We start from the raw sequence: 22,906 nt of genomic DNA on the forward strand, positions 1-22,906 counted from the left end.
ATTCACTACACACTGTATCTATGGGCAAGTGGCAATGTATGCGATGTATGCTACGCAAAACAGACTAACCACATAACCAAACATGAGATATGCTTGAAAACTAAGAGAAAATTACTTTTGTTTAAAAATGAATCAGGCACCCTTCAGGGAGATGGATGCCATTGACTGTCATGAAGGCTCATACAAAGACTTACCAGCCTGCAGACTGAGCACACAGAGTACAAATAGAGGGAAATGTATGTGAATATATGTTTGACTGTAGAAACAAATTGTTATTGCTGCGACAAACGACATGGTCTGATAGAGTATACATTTTGGTTGAATTTGATATGAAATTCAACCTTTTTTTGAAGATTGCCAAAATTACTTTATTCACATTATGAAAACAATTATATTACAACACTTTTATTTAGTTATTTATTCTACTACAGGTATTTTTTTACCGAAATGCACAGACCTAGTATCATATGTAAAATATAGCATAAAACACTGTATTTTTCTACTCTCTCTCTCTCTCTCTCTCTCTCTCTCTCTCTCTCTCTCTCTCTCTCTCTCTCTCTCTCTCTGTGTGTGTGTGCGGTGCGGATACGTAAGTTTGTGATTATTTGTGTTAAAAAGAATTCCAGAAGAAGTACAGCTGTCTATCTGTGTTTGGGTATGACTGCCAAAAAGCGGCCTGGGGAGATGTATTGTGCACACAGACACACACAGACCATAATGCAGCCACCATGGGGGCTACTTGGCATGTAGCCTTTCTTTCGCTGTTCTGTAATGTGATTTGTCCTGACTATTGATACCCCAAAACGCCCTACTCTCCCCTCCTCAACCCTCTTGTTATCCCCCACCCACCCTACTTCACCCCCACTTCCAATTTCCACACTAACCCAATTAGCATCTCGTCAATAATGCTCAGCATTTCATTTTGCTGCTTTAATTAACAAATTAAATTTGCTCAAAACTGCTGTGAAAACAAATTAAAAGCACAGCAAATTAAAAGCCCTCAGTTCCAGCGGATATAGCTAAGGTGATTACAGATGCGTCAAACGAATGTTTTCTTGTTTGTTTTATCTCGGGAGAGGAAAAGAGACTCCTGAGAGGAGTGGAGACCTTGAGCGCGATGCTCGGGTAGTATCAGATCTGGAACTCCAAAGGAGGGGAAACTAGGCCTGGCAGGAAAGAGGCGAGCGAGGCTTGTGGTCACTCCTTTTTCACAGGGAGCCACCACAAGCCATTAACAATATGGATACTGTCACAGCAGACAACCACCTGCTACATACTTTACATGCATGTTTGAGTCTTGAGAGATGCATTGTTCAAAATAGATTTTTTTTTTTGTGGTAAGGATGGCCAACTGACGCAATTTTCCCCAAAAGTTCCACCAAGGCAGGGGGATGAGATTTGGCTTAAGATCACAAAGACTCATGGCTTCCTTCTCCTCTTTCTCCACACGGGAGAGTGACATGGATTCCATCCTGATCGTAGAAAAGTGGACCAGCTGGGCTCTATCAATGCCGTGCCATGTCTTCAATTGTGTAATTTTCAGAACCACACTCTCAATGTGCAGCCAAGGAGTTGAGAGTGTTGAGTTTTTTGGGCCAAAATACGGCATGTCTTGCTCTTTGCAGATGACTGGTAACTCGGCATGTCCTGCTGGTTTCATTAAGTGTGATTTCCAGTGTATACTTGGGAATGCTGACTGGGAAACAGCTGGAATTGTAGCCAGCATCTTCACAAGCCTGAGCCCATAGAGCTCTGGAAGAAAAAGCGAGATATCCCCCTTTGGGTTAAGTGTGAGTTGCAGGAAAGCAATATCATGGAAACAAGCAGCATGAATTAGTTTCCTTTACTGTCAAGCGGGTTGAGACAGGTTGAGAGATATTCAGAGGGAGCTTTGCATGGGAAATTTAACATTTGAGACGGTTCAAGCCGCTGATCAAGGCACTTCTCGGAAGCCTCCCTTGACGGTAATCTTGGCATATCCAACTGGGGAGAGACCCGGTGTATGGAAGGGTTCATTTATCTCATCTAGTCTAGGAATGCTTCGAGATCCCAAAGAGGAGCTCGAGGATGTGGCTGTAGAAAAGAATGTTGCTGTTTAGATTCCTGTCACCAAGGGTTAAAGTGGGCTGTCCGGGGCTCAGCCCCCACACATAGGCGTACACTCTTCTATGTTGGTGTCGTTAAAGCACCCAAATGTTTCTAGCATAGTCCAGCATAGCATAGCATAGCATAGCATAGCCCAGTTCACGGACACACACACACACACACACACTCACACAGCTAATGGAACTGGCTGTAAGCCAGGCACCTGTGATGGTCAATGCAGCTTTGTTTTGCTCCGATGTTAAATAGATTTTTAGGTTCCAAGTCACAAGGCACTGGCAGCAAGCTGACCCTTTCTCGACAGAGAGGGAGCGAGAGAGAGAGAAGGAGGGAGACATACTGTGCCCCATAGCTTTCTATCACCCCTCCCCCGACAGGCTCAGTGCTGCTCGTGAGTTTCCTCATGTGAGTTTGTCCTCTTCAAATGAGTGTCCTTTAAGCATCGTCCCGCTCCATTTCTTCTCATTCTGTCTTCTCGCATCCCAGTATGTCCTCCGTGCTTACCATCTCCCCTGTTTTTCTCCGTTCCACTCCCATTCGATGAGCTGTGATTAGAAGTTATCAGACAGCACACAGTGCATCCATCTGGTCCACACGTCAACATGTGGAGAGGGTGTTGGCTGTTTTGACACGGGGAAGAGGCACACGCAGCTCTCACATCTTGCCGTTTAATTGTATGTGTGTGTTGTTATTGTTTGCCGCATTTGTGTGTCAGTGCATCTCACGCAAACTCGTTTCCCCCCCTCCCTTTCTCTCCTCCACCAGCAGCTAATTATTGTCCCGCTTAATTACCAGAAACACAGCAGTCCAGCCTGATTCAGCTTTAAAGAACTATTCAGCACTCCGTCCCGATACCTGATTGAACTCGGCTAAATGGAAAAGTTATGCCGGAGAAAATGCTTTAGTCACACAACATGTTGTTTCATTTATTTTCTAATATGTCTCTCACAGTCTGGTTACTTGAAGATAGCAGGCATTTGAATTTGTTTAGGGGGATATCATAATAAAAAAAAAAAAATAACAGGTTCTGAAATGGGAAAAAAGGCGATATTGGCGTGAGAGAGGAGAATTGTTCGCCGGCTTTCACACATACACATGCACCACTCTTGTTGGATCCATAATGGCAATAAACCAACAGGAACATACACGTCTCCTGACCTTCAGCTCCAATTAGGCCCCCGAGGAGAGATGGCTGAACTTTTCAACCTTACATCTTGTCTGTTGATACTCCAATCGGGTTGGTCTGAAGACAGGGTGATTGGCGAGTCAATATTCACCGTTGAGAAGGAGCACAAGTTTCAGTCGCAAAACTTCAAAGGTTTGTTGACATCACAGAAAGGAGTCCCATATGGAAGAATCTCAGTTCCATTTCCCATCTCTCGCAGTTGATTGAACACCCCAAACAGAAAATGATGGAAATATAAGACCATAAAACCAAGGTTGATTTTCCAATATACTACCGGCATTGGAGTGCTTCCTAAAGATAAAAAAAAGTTTTACTACGCAGCAGAAGAGACCACCTACTGTATAAAATAGAACAGCTGCTCTCTTCAACTTGTTGATGAAGGACACCGCAGCCTCTATCTCCTTTTTACTGTGATGCAAGACCAGTGGTAGACTTGTATTCATGCACACAGTTACAATACAATGTTATCGATGATGATGAGACATCATTTCACATGAATTACTTTTCACATTAACAATACAGAACCTTTTAGGAGAAAACAGCAATCCTAAAGAACATACTACCGCTTTGTAGAATGGTTAAAGGTAATCTAGTCCAAAACATGTTGAGTATATGTTTTAATTGAGTTATGCTCTCCCCCTGTAATGCTGGAACAACTCGGCCTTGGTCTCTGCTCCGTAGTGCTGTGGAGTTGTCCTGACTGTGGGTCTGCCGCTGGGAGTGCATTGATTCGGCGTTCGCTGGTAAATACCAGGTCACTAGACCTGCACTCCATCAGGCAGGGGTCAATCACAGCCCAATGGGGAAATGATGATAGAACAGAGTCCTTCTCTGCGTGTGTGCGTATGAGTACAATTGTGTGTTGAGCTATCAAGTATGCTATCAGTGTCCTCAAGTCATTGATTGGTCCCCAGTGTCAAGATGCTGTCATCGATTCTTTGCCAGGTCACAGAGGAAACTCTTGGCTCAGCAGGGGCTCTTCGGTTACCCATTTTGGCACACATGCGTTTGTTTGCGTCTTTCAGGCAAAGGCACACACACACACACACACACACGATATGTGCAAAGCATAGGTAAAACTAGAACTCTACAGAATGTGAACAGTTGGACAGTTGCAGTTGATTTAATTGGCAGCTAATTTCAGCCAAATCCACAAACCGTTCCAATAATTGATGCCATGTGACCAAATAGGTTTATTATTGCTTCTCACATTTTCAGTGGTTCATGGTTCTATGCTGGACAACTCCTCTTGAATGTATTGAATGTTGTCCAGGGTGACATGGCCCCTCTTATGAAGCCAGACCTGGTAGCTGAAGGGAAACTCCCCCGTGGCCCACATGGTCCACAGAGGCCAGCCAGGCTCAGCATGGTGAGCCTCAAAGAGATGCATGGGCATCTGGTGGGATGTCCATTGACCAGCAGACGGCTAATTCTACACATGCTGCTGGCTCTGGAACCAAACTAATTCAGCACACTGGCCACCATACACTGCCTGACATTGTGTGCCTTGTATCCAGAAAGGCTTTTCAAGTTGTGTGTCACAGGCAGTAATGCACTTGTCAAACTTGCACACCATCAGTCTAACGTTGACAACACACCTACTTTAGTGAGGCCACTGTCCGCCCTAGCCTCAGAGCACGCTCTAAGGGAACACTTTGTTGTCATCGGCTTGACAACACTGAGCTGGGCTGCTTTTACCAGCAAGTTATTGCCTTCAAAGTGGAAGTTTGAGTGTTGGAAAAGAGACAAGTGGGGCGCCATGGTCATGCAGCCTCGACCCATGGGGTCCGTGTTCACAAAGCAGGCGACTTGACAGGCTGCGTATGATAGAAAGCTGCAGGAAACGCTGCTTTTTTAATTGGTCTTCATGAATATTTAATGCCATCAAGATGAAATTGAATCATGTTTTTAAACTGCTCTGAGAAAAGTCTGTGGCACGGCGTGAAGTGCCTGCGGTACGTGTGCCTGTATGGCCATATGCGTACAGTATGTGTATGTATGACTGCATGCCCGCATGTTCATGTGTCAGCATCAACTACATGCATTATCTGTGCAGACCTGCTGTGGTGCACATTATCAGATTACTGCAGTGTTCGAGGGAGAGCAATAACGGCAGCAGCAGGGAGGACCGCGTGCCCTGTGCAGGTGGCCGCGGCTGTCCTCTCCCTCCGCTCAAGAGGAAGCTGCTCTCCGCTCTCAGAAGGAATAAATCTTTTATTTGGTTTGTTGTATTTTTAACCAAGGGCTCCTGGTCACGCAAAGCCTGCTCTCCATCCCCTCTGCACCCCATCTTCTCTCTCCTCCTCTCAGGGCCACAGCACACATTTCCTGACACTGTCGTGCAAGTGGAGACACGATCGCATTTCTGCTGGCGAGTAGCCATTTTTCTACCGAAACGGAGGAGTGGTGAATTATTTTTTTTTGTACTTTCAGTGGTTCTTGATACTTCTCGAAAATTTGTATCTGCTAAATGTTTTCTTATCTACAGGTGTAATCCATTAATTTCTTGATCTTTAACTATGGTTTTACATTTTCTGATTTTAGCATTTATGCATTTTGAACACCTGTGTTCCTCTCACATTATGATGTAACCGCTCTTAGTGGGCTAGACAGCCACACCCGAACGTACCCTTAAGAAGCTCATCCCATTAGCTCATGCTTACCTCACCTCCCCTCTTTGTTACCAAGGGACGATGACTAAGATGCAGTAAGACACACAGACTACACATCCAGGCAGTGTGTGTGTGTGTTGGGTGGGGGGGGGGGGGGGGCGGAGGGGGTAGCTGTATGAGAATACACAGAAGGGAAACTGGTGACTCAGATTAAGTGTCAGCTGAGGTGGACAGCCGAGTTGAGAGGAAGATGGAAGATGAGTCAGGCTGTTTACAACGATTCTCTCGCTCACCACCCCATCAAGCATCAACCCTTGCCCTGACCCTGGATATATGATAGGGGGGTGTTTGAGTGTGTGTGTGTGTGTGTGTGTGTTTTCATGGTTCACAGGAGACAGCAGTGGGACTGGATGCAGATGCTTGTTTCCTGTACGTGACCTCATCAAGAGAGCAGAAGGGTAACATAGGATCACAGCACACGGCAATAATGAATGTACTTAGCAAGCTGTAACGTCAACGTTGCATTCAAACAAAAGGCCAGTAACCCAACATACTCGTATTAAATCATGTTCATTCCTTAAAGAAGCTTGAATCATTATTTTCATTTTAACAATGGATCACATGATAACTCGCTTGTAGTGAAGAACACACCGATATACCATTAATTTACAATAACATAGTACTACTACCACTAATAATAATAATAATCATAATGGCTGTGTAATTTAGCCGTATCTGCTTTAAATTAATTTGAAATGAGCAACAAAATGATGGCTGGGATTTTAGTTTCTCCCCCCCCCCACCCCTCTTTGATGGCTCTGTCTCTTCTCCTCTCATTCTACTTCCCCTCTCTCTTTTTTTCCCCTGTGATAACAATCAGCAAATATCAAACGTAAATTCTGGAGGAAATGTTGGCAAATGGGTTTTGGGTAGATATTTAATTTCGTCATAAAATAGGGGTTTAGTGCATTAATGGCTTTTCCATTGCTGTCACTTCATTTAACCCCCTCGCCTTCTTCTTCCCTTCCCACCCAGATCAGGATGGTGGCATCGCTAATGACCATATTTATAGTGATTAGAACGTTATAGATTTCTTTCGGGGGGTTGTCAGAGTCAAATTAGAAGACTATTTATTATATAAGAAAAATATTTTTAAATATTCAAGACAGACTAAAAACAAGATAATCTGATAGACATTTCTATACACTGAGCAGTTTGTCTTTCAGTCAGAATATCAATTTTACATTAGTTTGAAGTCTTTGAAGATCTGCACTCATAAAACATCCAAGAATAGAAGCACTGGCTTCCTGCTCAGATATCATGCCGAGACAAATAAAACTAAATGATCTTCTCAAGTAACATTGTAGCCATTCTAAGGTAATTTGAGACTCCGGTCTGTTGGTCTGTAGCATTGTTTACTGTGCTGCTGGCCACAGAGCCCCAGAGTCCACGCTGGCTGGCTCGACTACCGTGACAGCTGGAGTGGCCGTCACCTCTGGCTCCCAACTGCTTCCTTGTTTTCTGACCTATAACACTTCGACTGGCACGTCCAGTCTAGATTCACCTGTGGTAAACATCTGTGTACCTCAGCCAGACAGCTTTTTGCAAAGAATGATTTAACCTTCTTGGAGTTCTATACAAGTGTGGCCTACTGCATCAGGTCAGTCCAATTAGAATCTGTTCGGCTGTCAGCCATGAGAAAGTATAACTTTGTGACACTCAAATTCCAAAAGATACTGAACCCCACCAATCAAGCATTTTATCAATAGTAGATACTTTGTTGTGGGTTTACTGCAGTGGGTGTTTGGTCATTATGGTAAGTGAGAGGGCCGTGGCCAGCCACTCTGAGGCCGGGTTGGCTTCAACCAGGGTGTGATCCCTCAGCTCTTGGCTGTGTTTGATAAAGATAAATTCAATCCCATTTTCTGCCCTGAAATGCTTCTGCTAATGTAATTCTCCCGGTGTCAGATCCCCCCACTCTCACTTACACTCTTGTGTGTGTGTGTGTGTGTGTGTGTGTGTGTGTGTGTGTGTGTGTGTCTCTCTCCCTCCTAAGGAACACTCAGCACCTTATCCATGTAAAGGACTAACAAAAGCAGCAGGAAGAGAGAGCAGTGGTTGTGCGTTGTAATTCTCTACCAGAGATTCATTATCTGTGTATAAGTACTGAAAGGCGCTCACACCTTTTCATCTGCTGGTTACAGAGTGTGTGTGTGTGTGTGTGGGTGTGTGTGTGTGTGTGTGTGTGTGTGTGTGTGTGTGTGTGTGTGTGTATATAAAGATGATTTTAAAATTACGTCTAGTTTAGAAGCTCCTTGGCATGTTGTGTGCACATATGTGAGTGTCTTCTTGATTCCATACATCTACGGTCTTTTGTATTCATACAATAACATGAAGTAAGAAATTATTTTTCGATGCTTTAGTAGAAGGTCCACTCTGGACTCACTTGCAGAGAAGTGAAGAGCCAGTAGAGGGTGCTACACAATCCAAGTGATCAACCTCATCCATTTCCAGCAGGTTTGGACAGGACAGACATGCATTTGTTTTTTATACTGTAAACTATCATTCAGTACTGTTGTAGTACACTTTTATTTGAGTTAATTGATGTAGTGTACAGTATAATTCACAACATTAAAAACTGAAAAAGGGATGGAAAAAGAAGATGTCTACTAATTAGTCACTAAGTTAATTAACTTGGACAGACAGAGTTGATTTTGCCGAGACATTTTAATTCACCTGTAGGGTTTCAACGCCAAAGACACATTTGTGGTGTAGTATTTTCCACTGTAGTTGAGGGTGTAATGGTGGCCAATAGTCATTCTAATCAAGGCATCCTCTGTACAGCAGCAGTGAGAAGTGGTGTAAATGTTTCTCTTATATTGATTCCTTCTGCAGCTCCATATCTAACTGAGAGTCAGCGGCCTCTACAGGTGGAAGTAGCTGCGTGTGTGTGTGTGTGTGAGTGTGTGTGTGTGTGAGAGAGAGTTGGAGGTTGAGGGTGGAGCCATGCGAGTGTACATTGTGTGAGTGAGCGTGTAGCGGAGGACCCTATGATCTCAGCTGGCACTCTTGTTGCTCTGTGTCTCATGTTGTCATAGTGACCTCTACTGCTTACATGGTCACCCACCTCAGCATCCACACCTCCTCCTCCATCGCCACACACCACACACAACGCACTAGAGCCATATCTTTACGGGTGCAGATGCTGCGCGAGTATATACGCTTAAGTTGTGGCAGAATAAGCCAATAAACCTTATCTAACTAATTCTAACACTGTCGTACTCAGGAAGCATCTTCTTTCTTTTCTGCCTCCCCGGTGCTGAAGTGACCTTCCCTCTGTCACAAGTATCATTCGCCCCTTTTTGGTACTTGACTGAAGACTCAGCTCTCCAAAGAGCCTCTGACACCACCCTTTCTGCATTGAGTGGTATCGCCGCCGCATTTTGCAACTTTGGAAAAATGTATTCAGTTTGTCCATCGCAACAGCTTTCATTTGAATTCTTTGCTCACTTTCCAGTCTGAATTCTACTCAGTAAAACATTTAAGTACATTCTAAATATATTTCAATTTCAATTAAATAAACATAAAAAGCAATTGTTCCTGCAAGAACATGTCAATAAATTACTTCTATTGCTTATAAATCATGCATTAGTCTCTAATATAATTTTAATTAAAGGGGCATTCTGCAGTCAAAGTCAATTTACTGAGGCCAAGGATCCAGTGTTTTGGAGCGTGACCCATAGGGACTAAAGTACAGCTCATGTTGGTCTTGGCTGCTTTTTAAATTTCTTAAATCTGTCAAACACAAGTCCCTTAGATTTTATGGATATACAATACTAAATAACTGAAGTACTCCCTTCATTTTAATGAAATGAAATGTACTATTTAGGTTTGTGTGGACAGCGCATGATTAAAAGTAATTGCAGCTGAGTTAACTAGAAGTCAATTTACATCTGTTGACGCTTTGACATTACATACAGGAAGAACTCAAATTTAGCAGACAACACACGCCAAACCCTAACTTAACCTATAAATAACTGATTATTGCTCTCAATGAGAGAAAAGCATGTCAGAGCACTACTTCTCTGTTCTTTGATATTGCTACAATGTTGGGGAACTGGTATTTGAAGTTATTCCTGTGCCCTTTCCACTCATACAGTATATTTGAAGTCACTCTGAGTAAGAGTATCTGCTTCATGTTAAATATACAATAAGTGTTTGGTAGCCGATCAGAAAGTCCCACTCAGGCATCACTGGATGTGAGTAGAGAAGGAGTATGTGAGAGTCTCTTTGCTTATCCCTCTCAGCAACTGGTTAGTATGGTGTTTGAATGTTAATGGAGTCTGGTCCTAAAAGCTGGCTTTGACTGTGACCTAGCCATACTGTGTCTCACTCACACACACACACACACACACACACACACAGAAACCCTTCATCCTTTCCTAGGACGTGAAGATCTTCTCTCCTGAGGGACTGGTAGATGAGGAGGGCTGAGGTGTTGATTACTGCAGTGCTCAACAGTCAAGGGTGTGTGTGTGTGATGGGGGGGGGGGGCAGGTTAAAGAGAGGGGCTGCCAGCCATAGCACCTCCTCTAGACTCCTTCTCAGCTGCTGGAGACATCAAGTGTAAAATTACGCACACTTTCAAACATACTCCATCAAAACCCACGAGGTCACACTTACATGTGCGCGAGTGAGGAAACCACTTTGAAAGTGTATTTGTACAAGCTTGTATTCTAGACATTGAATGTTAAACTAGACTTACCCTGACAGAAGTACCTTTGAGTTATTTGGAAGAAGTAGCTCAAACTATTTTGTATAAATGATGACACCGTGTCTCTAATTCAATAGGATATTGCAAAGAAATACGACCGAGTCAACTTTGAATAAAGTGTAAGGAGTTGTCTCTGCGTTGACAGCTGTCAGACAGCAGTCAAACAGGACAGGGACATCTGAAATCGTCCTAAATAAATAACCTCCAGATATAATCTGCAGGTGAATTGAAATAAGCTACTGCAAAAGGTTGTACTACTGAGCAAACTAAACCTATATGGTTTACATGAGATTGATTCATCGATTTTCTGTAAGAATGCAAGATAGTAATTGATGACATTTGTCCTCTTTTTTTTTTCCAGCAACAACGGCGTCTCGACCTGTTAACCATCACCAACACTGGTAAGTCCCTGAGATCTTACGACTTCACTTTCGCCCACAGTCCAGCTCTCTACTTCAACACCACTGATGTAAAACTGCACCGTGATGCTCCTCCCATTGGAAGCCCAGCGTCAGTGTGTTCTTTCCATGTTTTCCATGTGGCATGCTACGGAGTAGACAGAAACATGCCAGTAAAGCATTTCCCTCTAACCTACTTCTAAATGCTAAACGGGTCACAAGCTGTTTTCTGGATGTTGCTTTCCTCCACAAACATTACTGCACATGTTGTAGGACCAGCGCAGATAACATGGTGCTTGTGCTGTGGAAAACCCTGAAGCGGAAGCTTGAACACAACTGACATGCTTCATGCTCTACAGACACACACTCCAGACACTTTAAACCCACATAAATACAGGTCTGTAAGTCTCTCGCGTGTATTATTTATATGTTGAATATCCAATATGCACCTCAGACGTGTCTGACTGCTACAGTCGGAGACGGTCCGTGTGGTGCTCCAAGTTTGACTGGAAACGTGTCACAAACGAAGTGGCGCTGTTAGAAATCTATGCCAGCCTCGTTCTGTAGAGAGGCGGCCGCGAGAACGAGGGATCTGCTGAGATGTAACGCGAGGAGAAATTCGTAAGATGGGAGAGGAGAAGCAGATGGGGATGGCGATGAGGACACAGAGACCCATATGCCTAAAATATCTGGATGTTCTAATATGCTTTGATTAGAATAATGCCTATGTGATGAGACCGGGGTTTCTTAGGCCCTGAGCAGAGGCAAGACTCCCCCATGGACAGTTTGGCGGTGAGAAATAAAGGGCTGGGAAGTGAGACAAAGACATGAGGGAGGGATTAGATTGTCATATAGCATTATATGCTAACATGTGTGCGTGTATACAACAACTCATTTGAATGAAACTGACCTCAGAAAGTGTTCATTTACTGGTTGTGTTCCTGATGGACTGTCACCATTTCATGTCCATGCAGCAACATGCTGCAGTCACCCTGTTTCATGTTTGAGGCATCTGAACGCGGTTTACTTGTTTCTTTGTTTGTGTCTCATTAGAGCTGAGGGTATTTCTCCTCATGCTTTGAGGTTGGTCAACTCCAGATGGGCTGACAAATGTGATCTACTCAGAGCAAACTCTTTTCCAGCCATTCTCATAAAAGCACTCGCTGTTTGGGTGAATACTGCACCAGTCGCTGGGATGTCATTGCACTTTACTTCTGATACTAAAGGGAAATATTTCTTAAAAACTATCAACCAAAATCAAGTTCTGAATGAATTCCAGGCAATAAAATAGGCCGCTGAGTTTTAGAATCATGCTCTGTATGTCATATCTAAAACACATCATTTAAATGATTGTTAATGATTTTCAGGACTTTTTAGATACTGCAGCTTACATCATCATGTGACTCTTACTTTTCCACTACTGTACTTGCTCTATTTTTTGTTACGTTAACAGTCACAGGAAGTGTGACTTCCATTTAAGCTCCCGCTGCCTTAAAGGTCTCTGTAGGGCCTCGTTAGAGTGACTTAATTGATTGACTTAAATGAAATGCAACACAAACAGCAAAGGGATCTGAATGCTTTGCAAAGCTGCTGTACTCACCAAGGTTCTTTTACTTTCCTGGTTAGCCAGTATGCAGCAACAAACCAAAGCGCTTCATGGTCTCACTTACTGTGTTGATTTTGGTCCCAGGGGACAAAAGCAGTCGTGTTTGCGAGCACCAGAGTCCCTTTTGAAAACCTCTCATTTTAAGTCCCGGTTCTGGTTCTCCGTGCCTCCCGAACCCTCCAGCGGGCCCGGCAGCGTGGTGTCGTAGCTCAGACAGCAGCTTGAAGGCGGGTTGGTTGCTGCCTGAGCAGAAGGAGCTTCTGGTGGAACCAGATAGAAATAGCCCACATTGTCACTGACGATCTTGTTTGCGTATGTAGGTCATATAGAGGCATCGGTATTTTGACGTTTTGAAGTTTAAAAGCTCCTTTTACTCACTTTAAAAAATGTAAAATGGCACGACAACCTGATAAATACGGAGCAAAGTCTTTTCTTTTGCTACAGAGTGTTTTACTGGTGATAATAAAATGCCCTGTTAAAATGAAACTGTTACAGTCACTACATCCCATTCCGGTGTTCTTAATACATCTTTTTGTTGTTACGTTGCAGCTCCCTCTTTGGATGAGCTCACAATACATTCCAGTATAACTACCCTCCTTTGGGGTTTCGTCTACACCCATAGAGGGACCCTACATCGACTGGAATAGCTTTCAATTATTTCTCACTGAAGGGTTTCTTCCTCTGACCAGTATAGAGCTCAGTGTGCTGTGTAAATGATTGCAGGTCATTATTCAGGCTGCTGTTGGCCTTGATGGGAAGTCCATTATATTCTTAACTTGGCAGACAGGTTTTATCCTGCCCTGCTGCTTATTGTTATTCACGGTGGGTGAGTGGACACACACACACACACTGAACACGGCGAAGGTTATTATGATGGCTGTTATGAAGAGCGGGTGAGGCTTTTAGATGAGTGACTCTGAAAGGGAAACACAGGCAGGACGTCCTCTCCTCCCTGCAGATTAAAGGAGTTTCCGCTCCCTTTCTCCCTTTCTCCTTGTCATCCTCCCACGAGGTAACTTTCCTTCTGCTGTTGGCGCGTCTCCCTCTGTCCATTGGACTTAGCGTCTCTCATTACATACCTGTATTTATTTGCCATCTCATATTCTCACGTTGCCCTTTTTGTTTTGTGATATGCCCTCCTTTCTCTATCCGTCCTTCACCTCTCTTCGTCTGGTCTTCATGGCATTGCCAGCAGCAGCAGCAATCACAGGGTGTGAACACACTAATAGGCTCAAGTGGCTTCGTGACGTGCTGTGTGTGTGTCTGAGAGAAAGGGATTCGATGAGGATTCTGCCCCTGCTGCTCTGTTGGCCTCTGTCTCTAATGGCGTTCATTAGCCACCCTGAGAAATGATTCACACGTACACATGTGTTCCCACACATCTAATCGAGTGCATATGTACTTTACATAAAGCTCTGGTGCACGCACGTAGTGGGGAACAAAAAGCGCACGGCATCCCTTTGCTCCCTCTTTCGCATTTCACACACACGCATTCACACTCACTCTCACACACACACACACAGACCCACTCAAACCTCACTCGGCCCTCTTTAATTGGACACTTGAGCAGCGCACGGCTGCATCTGGCTCCTGTTGAACACAGCCTGACATTTCAAACTGCTGACCTTTCCAGCCCCGCCACAACTAAATAATGATTAGTCCTGGCAACTGTTCCACCACAGCAGCAGCCAGGTACACACACACACACACACACACACACACATATGCACACGAGCATGTACACAAACACACACACACACACAGGTGCAGGCAGCACAAAACAAAAACAACAAAAACACCTGCATGGAAGGCTTTGTCTTTTCACAGTGAGAAAATGGGGTGCAGGCATTGATTGGAGAGGCCATTGTCATTCCTTTGGTTTATCGATTAGATTGTCCTTTTCCATATCTGCAGTCAGCACCCAATAATGTGTTGTTCTAAATGAACTCTGCTTGCCTCTGTTTAGTTTCTCCTTTCCCCCTTTATGCGCTCTCAGCATTACAGTGGAAAAAAAGGTCAATCATATTCATGAGATCTGGGCAGATTTCAGAGAATGGCTGTGTGTGTGTGTGTGTGTGGGTGTGTCTCTGTGTGTGTCTGTGTGTGTGGGTGTGTGTGTGTGGGTGTGTGTGGGTGGGCGTGGGTGGTTACTCGTGAACACACTTTTCAGATGCGTGCAGCGCGCGCGTGTGTGTCTAAACTAAAGCGATGAAGCGGCGGAAGTTAGTAGGCAGCTCTCAGATCTCTTCTCTCACTTTGGTCTCTTTCACTCGATCACTTCTCTTATTGTATCTCGATTTCCCCGCTGCTTCTGTCGGAACAGAAAAGAATTGCTCTTCATTCGAGCCTCTCTTTAGACAGTCTTTGTGTTTCCTGCTCTGCTCTCTCCTCACAAAACCACTGTACATTAGAGGGCAGAGGGCACATTCTGCTCAGCTTGCTGCTCACTATCAAATGTCTGAATCTTTCTTTCTACATGTGGAAATATGTAAATTGAGCACGTGAGTGCATGAGTATATGCACAATATGAACAAATGTATTAAGTATGGAGCTGATGGTCACAATCATAATTATTTCAGCCTTAGTTTTTCCATTGAAAACCCCCTAGTCGGGCTTTATAAAACAAAATCAAAGCAGGAAAAACATCAGTTCATGTTGCTCAATTCAAATTCCAATACATATTTTAAAGAAATGGAAAGATCTTATGGTTTTCAGGAGTCCAGTGGGGTATCCAGCGGATACATTGAATACACAAACAATAAAAGCAGCTCAATTGTGGTCTTCAATAGAACACATTACAACCAAACTGACAACGCGGTGGTGGTTGGTACAGGATGTATCTTTACTGTCACAAGTGCATTTACTTTACACACCGCAGTAGCTGATATACCCAGTTCTGGTAGTTAGTGATGACATTCATTTGAAGGAATCTGCAGTGTGCTGAAGAAAGCCCTCCCGTGTTGTGTCTCGATGAACAGTCGTGATGTGGACGTCAAGTTGGTACTTTATCTTCTCACATTAGGCTTCAACTGATGATTGGCATACAGCGAGATGTCTGATCTGTTTCACACTTTCACCAGTACAGTAGACATGGAAATTAAGTTGTTGTTTTTTTTACCAGGATGACACTTACATTTGCTCAAATCAGGGAGCCGTGGAAATTAGTTTGGCTGTTATTGCAGAAAGCTTAGCCATCAGCAACAAGTTTGTTATCTGCCCAAACGTATTATGGTTGACGAAAACAAGACAAGCACCAACCTCAGACTAAAGAAATACAAAAATATGTCTGATAGATCTTTAAATTAAACAAATGTTTTTGCTTGTTTTTCTATGTGTATGTGCAGGGATGACCAAATGTTGGACTCCCATGAGCCTTGCATTCTCCAGGAAGTACCAGCATTAACACCGCCTTTTCTATTTTTCATAATACGTGTCTGAAAACGGGGGATTACTTCGAAGTAAATTGTCTGCAGTGTGAACGTGGGGTCAACAGAGTTTGCTCTAATTTACACAATGCACCAGCCTGGCCTTCTCTCAGCCATTTAATAGCTTCCATTTCTCCAGATGAAAGTCTCTGGGCAGCCATCCAAACCATATAGTGATATATCATGTGTTTATGTCTTTGTTGGGGTGCTGTTGTTGTTTTGAATACCATGTCTTTTTCTTGGTCCTCTTGCAAATTGTACCCATGGAGTTCTGTCACAGAAAAAAAGGAAAGTTAACCCCTTGTGTGTACCAGCTTCTTTCTTGTCCAATGTACAGACTTTCATCAGCCGATCTTTATCGGCCCGGACCGACACACCTTTTGTGTTGCACTGAAACGTACACTCATTCATTAAGCCCTCACTTTACCATCGAACGGCTGTGATCAAGCCAGCGGGGCACTGTAATGGCAAAATATATTGAACTCTGTGTGTCCGTGTTGTGAACCCGAAACTTACGTGTGGTTAAAACGATGCAGTAATGAGGAACTTGCAGGTGGAAGTCCCATCTTACCTTGAAACCGTAACTGGTTCCCAGTTGAACGCATCTGGCAGAAACTAGATAATGAAGCAGATCAAGACAGCCTGTGTCAAAATACCTGTTTGTGATTTATCTAGAGGAGGGGGCCTTATGCATAAATGATGTGGTGTCTGATACTTCGTCGACGCATTGACACAGAATAAGCTGTTGTGCTTTCTTCCCTCTTGCAAGAGAATAAACAGACAAAGACAAACTTGAATCTTGTTCAGACTTTATTATTGATTTGTGAACAAAAATGATCTTCTCCCGATGAACGTAGACATCTTCCACAACAGCACGCATACAGTAACATGCACTAAAAGCCCCACATGGCCGGCCCGGCTATGTGAACAAAGCACAGAGAAGCTCTGATTACAACACACAGATGGAGAGTTACTCCACGATATCTTTACATAGCAAATCGTTGTTTGATGCTTTATTAAAGCTCTGAATATCACATATTATACTTTAAGTAAGTATGAGCTTCTTGCACATTATTCCTAACCGAACCCCATGGTGCTTTCGGGAGACGACCCCGGCAAGAAACGTTTGAAACAACCTGTGTACAGCCTCCTGCTCGCCACCCAGGCATGTGGTACGTACCTGAGCTGATCGAAATCTCTGGGTGGCTCGATCACTGAGTGGTTGACTGGCTTCGGGCTGGGGAGCTGCAGAGATTTGTTTTTAGTGGAGCACAAGACTTGAGGGAGGGAGGAAGGGAAGAAGAGAGAGAAGGAACAGAGAAGAACATTATTTATATGAAAAAAGGGCAGGCTTTTGTGTAAATGAGCAGCTGTGAAAACAACACTTCCTATTATTGCCCTAATTATATCCTTTCTCCGTGAATTTGCATATTTTATCTCCCTCCTCTTCATTACTTTGCCTCCATTTTGATGTGGTTTAAAAAAAAAAACTCACATAAAACAAACAAAGAAGGAGATGAAGGATGGGGAGGGGGGAAGAGAGAGGGGTGCGTTGGCCGCTTCATATTGAGTATTTTCCAGTTGATTTTGTTGAAGGCTTCTCAGCAGCGTAGCAAAATAAGCAGCAGCATGCTGATAAATGGAGAACGAGTGTGATAATTCACCAGACGAAGAATGCAGGACTGTGAGAGATCGGGACCAGAAGGAAGGGTCAGCACAATATTGAAAATATTACCAAAATATTTGCCACAAAACAATTATTTAAAACCTTTCTCCAGCCTAAGTCAAGCATATATTGCTAATGCTTAGAGTCAATATTCCCTGTGTCGCAAATACGGTAATTTCACGCACTGTACACACAGTCAACCGTGTGTTTCATGTTGTTGCATGCAGAAAAGGGGAGAGAGATGGAGAGAGAGAGCGAGTGCTAAACTCAGAGGACAGTAAATGACAACAGAGAAACACAGACTCTGTCCGTCCGCTTTCTAAAAGGGCGATGTGATGAAGGCAGTAAACAGGCTGTGGGCTCTGAGATTATTTCTTTGTCACCAGCAGAGCCACCAGTGTTGCTGAGCACCGCTGTGGAGCAAATCCTCCTCGAGAGGGCTGATTGCATTTTTGTTCCAGGGAGCCTTTTGTGTTAGCAGCATAGGGACGAGATAATAGAGGTTGATGCCACTCTGTCTCTGTGTTATGGCTGGTGGATTGAGTTTTTGAACTCCGTGTGTGTGTGTGTGTGTGTGTGTGTGTGTGTGTGTGTGGTCTTTCTAAACAACCCACTGTGTTATCCACAACTTATTGCATTCTCTTTGCTTCTGGGCATGCAGGATGCTAAATATCGGCGCATCGGGGCTATACCTGTTACTAATAGTAGGGCTTTACCGCTACGATGAATTGTTAATATGATAACCCGTCTATAAAATATGAAAATATTCTGCGCATGCAGGTGTGTACGTTGCCAGGAGATACTCACTGCTGCCACGGTCAAGGCCGTTATCAGCCTTTACTCAGTCTGTGCCTCGGTCCTTCTGTCAGATCTACGTGTGGAGCATGCATGCCCACCGAGGGTGCGTAGAGGGCTGTATGTACAAATACAAATTTTATACATTGTTGATTTCCGTAGGGAAATTCTTTTAATTGCTGCTTTCACTCGCGGATCAGCCGCCAGGTTCATCTAGAACAGCAGCCTCGGCCTTTCTGCAGGAAACTTCAACGCAGCAGACGCTTGAACCCAAGTCCATTAAATTCAGTGAAGTCATTAAGCCACCCTGCTGTGCTGTGTGTGTGTGTGTGTGTGTGTGACTTTGCACTGACTTCTATTGGAGACCAAGGACTGATACAGAGTTCCACAGGGCAATCACAGTCAACAAGCCAGTTAGAGCAGACATTCAACAGAAATATTTAATGAATTGCTCATGTTTCCAACAGTGCACATTTTCGTAGTAATATTAGATTGAGACATATTTGTCCAAAACAGAGTATGGTCTTCAGCCCTGGAGGATAACTATGGATTCATAGGTAATGAAAAATATCGTCAAACCTCTGCAGACGTCGTCCCTTTCTTCATGGGACAGGAAAAGTTGCTCCTTAAAATTCTGTGTCTCTCAGAGGCGGCGGCTCAGTGGCAACAGAGGTGTGGAGTGGTGTCTCACGGATAGGTTTATTATTTTATATAGGGTCAGCATTATTTTAGCTCAAACGTGTTTGCGTTTCGCTCACCGCAGAGTTTAGATATTGCTCGCTGAGATGAAAATGTGGATACGATTAAAAACATGAAATAGAACGAGGGTACAAGGGGAGGAAAAAGCTCTGTGGCATGAACAGACGTTATTGTACGTTGGGGACTTGCAGCTCTTTCAATAGAAATTAAAACAAGATTAATAAAAGAGCAGCGCACAATGGAATAAGATGACTGCTGAGTTTTGATGTGCTTCTTTCAGATGCTGCAGCGCACTCTAACGTAAAGTATTAAGCTCAGAACCAATCTTACAGTGAGCTGCAGGAAGGATTCTGTGGAGGATTTTTGAGATCTGTGACCTTGTCTGTGTGTGTCCCCCCCCCCATCTGATCCATCACCCCACCACCATGGGTCCCCCCCATCCCCTAGCAGGGAGCGAGCTGCTGGGCGGCCTGGGTTTTATCTGCTATTATCTGTCAGATGCTGTGCACCTGTGAGCCCGGCTGCCCCTCCGCCTGACGGGCGGCCGTGGTCGCTCCAACAATCCCAGTGGCTCCGTGCTGTCAGCTACAGCAGCAATGAGAAGTTCTCTGGCTGCCTCCGTCTCTCTGACAGCCACCCTGGAGGAAACGGGGACGAGAAGCAAAGGGGAAAAGGGGGGAGAAATACCATTCGGATGAGCTGTATTCCCACCGACCAAAGCTTGCCCACCAGCCATGTGCAGCAGCTCACCTGGCTGATAAGTGGAGATTAAAGGCCGAGACGGTGGAAAAGGTATTAGAGCCATCAAAAAAAAGTCTCTGAAACCCAGGGACAGCTTTGATACTTTTAGGAGTCCTTGTGTCGTGTGTGACATTTGATGCCGACTTAAGAAGGGGCGCAGAGGCGGACGCTCCGCGCTGCTCCGACACAGATGGGCCAATATTTGGTCTTTTATGTATTTTTGCTTGTTTGTTCCCCGTATCTATTGTTGGACTTGCTGTTGCCACTGTATAAATTACAGTTTTGTGAGTTCCCTATCTAGTTAGCGGAGAATAACAGTCTGGTGACAGGGGCAAGATCAATACAGGGCTGCAGTTGGAGGTAGAGCGGCCCTAATGAACTGAATTGACTGGTGCTGAAATATGATCAGTATTTCTCTGGTGGCCATTATGTTCCTTATGAAGAAGATCAATGTCTCGTGGGTGGATCGCTGAGTATACACAGCATGGTGGCAGGGCCGGTGCTGATACCACTCTAAAAACTTAATGAGGGATTTAGTCACAATAAGGTTTGCTTTGTGTGTGTGTGTGTGTGTGTGCTCCATGTTCTTCTTTCCATCTCTCTCTTTCAGTCAAAGGTCTGTTTTCAGGCCCTGCGGCATTAGTAGCTGATGTGCTTGTATGAGAATGTGCTGTTCATTTCATGGGCTATCACTTTTTAAATTGGTGATGCCTTCTTCATGGTTGATTAGTAATTCATGCGGAGCTAATTAAGAGGCATAATAAGAGAACGACTTGGTGACGTGCCTCCAACCAAAATAGGAAAGCGCTTTTACCCCGGACTGTAAACACTCGTGATTGATCGTGGTGGCACGTTGCCCATAAAAGACGTTCACGCTCCTCTGAATCCGTCGTCTTGGAACCAGACACCCATATCTTCATTTTGTGCAGTGCTTTCCTGAGCTTGGAGCTTCTTTCCAGAAAGTTGCCTTAATGATCCCTCCGTCCCAGCTGGCTAATGCCTGGCATCGTCATGTTGCCGGGTCTGTTGTCTGTGCGATGCTGCTCGGGCTGGCGCCCGCTCCCTGCCAGCCTTCATCACGCACACACCTGTGCCAGCATCTGTCCATCCTGCAGATTGGCACAGGTGCTGCCTGTAGATTGACTGTCTACGTGCCGTTAAGGCGACGTACACAGCCCCAAGCATGTGAATTGCAAGATGTCGTCTTGTTCTCCTTCTCTCGCTGTAATTGTCCGTCGCACTTATCTGAGGAATAAAGGGCTCGTTTATTGAATCCGGTCGTCCATCTGTCCGTTTGTCGGCGGGAACTCTTTATGATTCCAGGCGCAACACTGCAATGATGACGTGTGTACCCGCAGTCTAATTCCATCACCAGCATCATTACTGCTATTATCCCGTGTCTCCCTTTAATACAAGCTAATGGATGACCAATAAAGATAGATGAGCCTGGCAGTGTGGAGCTAATAGGCAGGACATGATGTCTGGCTTCTGTCCTGACTCTTCTCTTTACCCGATCAACTGGCCCCATAGAGACGAAACATAGCTGAAATAAAATCTGCAGTTATTCCTTCAACTTGAATCAATCACTGTCTCTTCAGCCCATCAGCGTGACAATAGTTTAGAACAACTCAGGGTTGATTTTGTGTGCTTGAGTAACTGCTTAAAAAAAGAGCTGATTGGATTCATCAATTAAAAGTCAACAAACAACAATGGACACACAGCATTTAACTGATATTCAAAGTGTTAGGAATGAATCGCGTTTTGGATGCGGAAAGGTCATTTCACCAACTCCTCTCGAATTACATGTTTATAGTCCTTTAACGGTGTGTATTTGTGAGAGAGTGAGAGATAATCAAGAACATATGATACTACCATACTGTATGCACACTGGCATAGTTCACAGAAGCTGACGTGATGTACAGTACCTTATAAAGAGTTTCGAAGTATTAAATTGTGCTACCAGTATTAACATAGCGACAATGCAGGTGATAATTAAATGGAAATAACGGACTGTGGTGAGTTTACAAAATGTTCAGAGGGGGGGGGGGGGAGTTATTGTGTCTCCACTCTTTGGTGCACCTACATAAAACCTAAGGAGTTGTTGATTTGAACTTCAAAGAGAGAAAGCTCCAAAAACCGAGCAGCCTTACGTTGACAAGCCCAGCCGTGAGCACAGGAGAGCCATCGAACAGAGGCTTAGATTAGCAGTAATCCTTTGTTTGTTCGACTTGTTGAGAAGCTGCTCAAATCTCTTGTCCATCGCTCTCCTTCCTGTTATCGTTTGTGGGGCTCTGTCAAAGTGTCAGTGCAAAGATGTTTAGGAAATGACCATGGCACAGCCTTAAAAACTCAACGAATACCATTTATAAAACATGTTGCGATATGTTGCTTCTGTAAATGTATATGAATGTTACATTTAGATAGTTCAACGTAATGCTTCTTCACAGACAAATGAAGCAAACTATTAGTCTCCCAAATCACAAGCATCGCTTGGAAGATGTAACAAACAAAACAGCCCAAAATACTGCTCCAATAACTGACATAAAATGACTGTTATACTGTTCTGGGAGTTACTGTGATCACTTTGTTTGTTTGTTTTTTGAATTCTCTTGTATACATCTAACAGACTCTGGAACCGGTCACACAGCACAGTGAACAAACATCTCGGGGAAGCTGGCATTTGAAACAGGCCTAATCATAACTAACTAAATGCCTGAAACTATGAAACGAAATATCAGAGAAGAAAAAATGCTCCGTATAGTTCTGCATCAGTTACTTTTCAATTACAGCAGCCGAAGCAGAACGAAATTGTTAGTGTCATTTATCGACTGTGGCGCTCTCCATTAGAGTAACAACTGAGAGAAATCCATCCTGTGTTTATAACCACCTGGCTGTCTAACA

The 22,906-nt window shown here is 44.0% G+C and overlaps 1 protein-coding gene across 2 annotated transcripts in view; it reads left to right on the forward strand.

Annotated features, from left to right (window-relative positions):
- Positions 1 to 22,906, forward strand: part of agbl4 (AGBL carboxypeptidase 4) — a gene marked incomplete at its 5' end in the record, with an annotated part of 232,391 nt that overhangs the window by 146,317 nt on the left and 63,168 nt on the right. For both annotated transcript variants that reach the window (XM_079267619.1, XM_079267620.1), the window contains one exon: positions 11,037 to 11,076. In XM_079267619.1, the coding sequence (XP_079123745.1) occupies positions 11,037 to 11,076 (40 nt within the window). The remainder of the gene's footprint in view (positions 1 to 11,036; positions 11,077 to 22,906) is intronic.

The sequence above is a fragment of the Melanostigma gelatinosum genome (assembly GCF_949748355.1).
Source record: "Melanostigma gelatinosum genome assembly, chromosome: 4".
In the NCBI taxonomy this organism is placed as follows: domain Eukaryota; kingdom Metazoa; phylum Chordata; class Actinopteri; order Perciformes; family Zoarcidae; genus Melanostigma; species Melanostigma gelatinosum.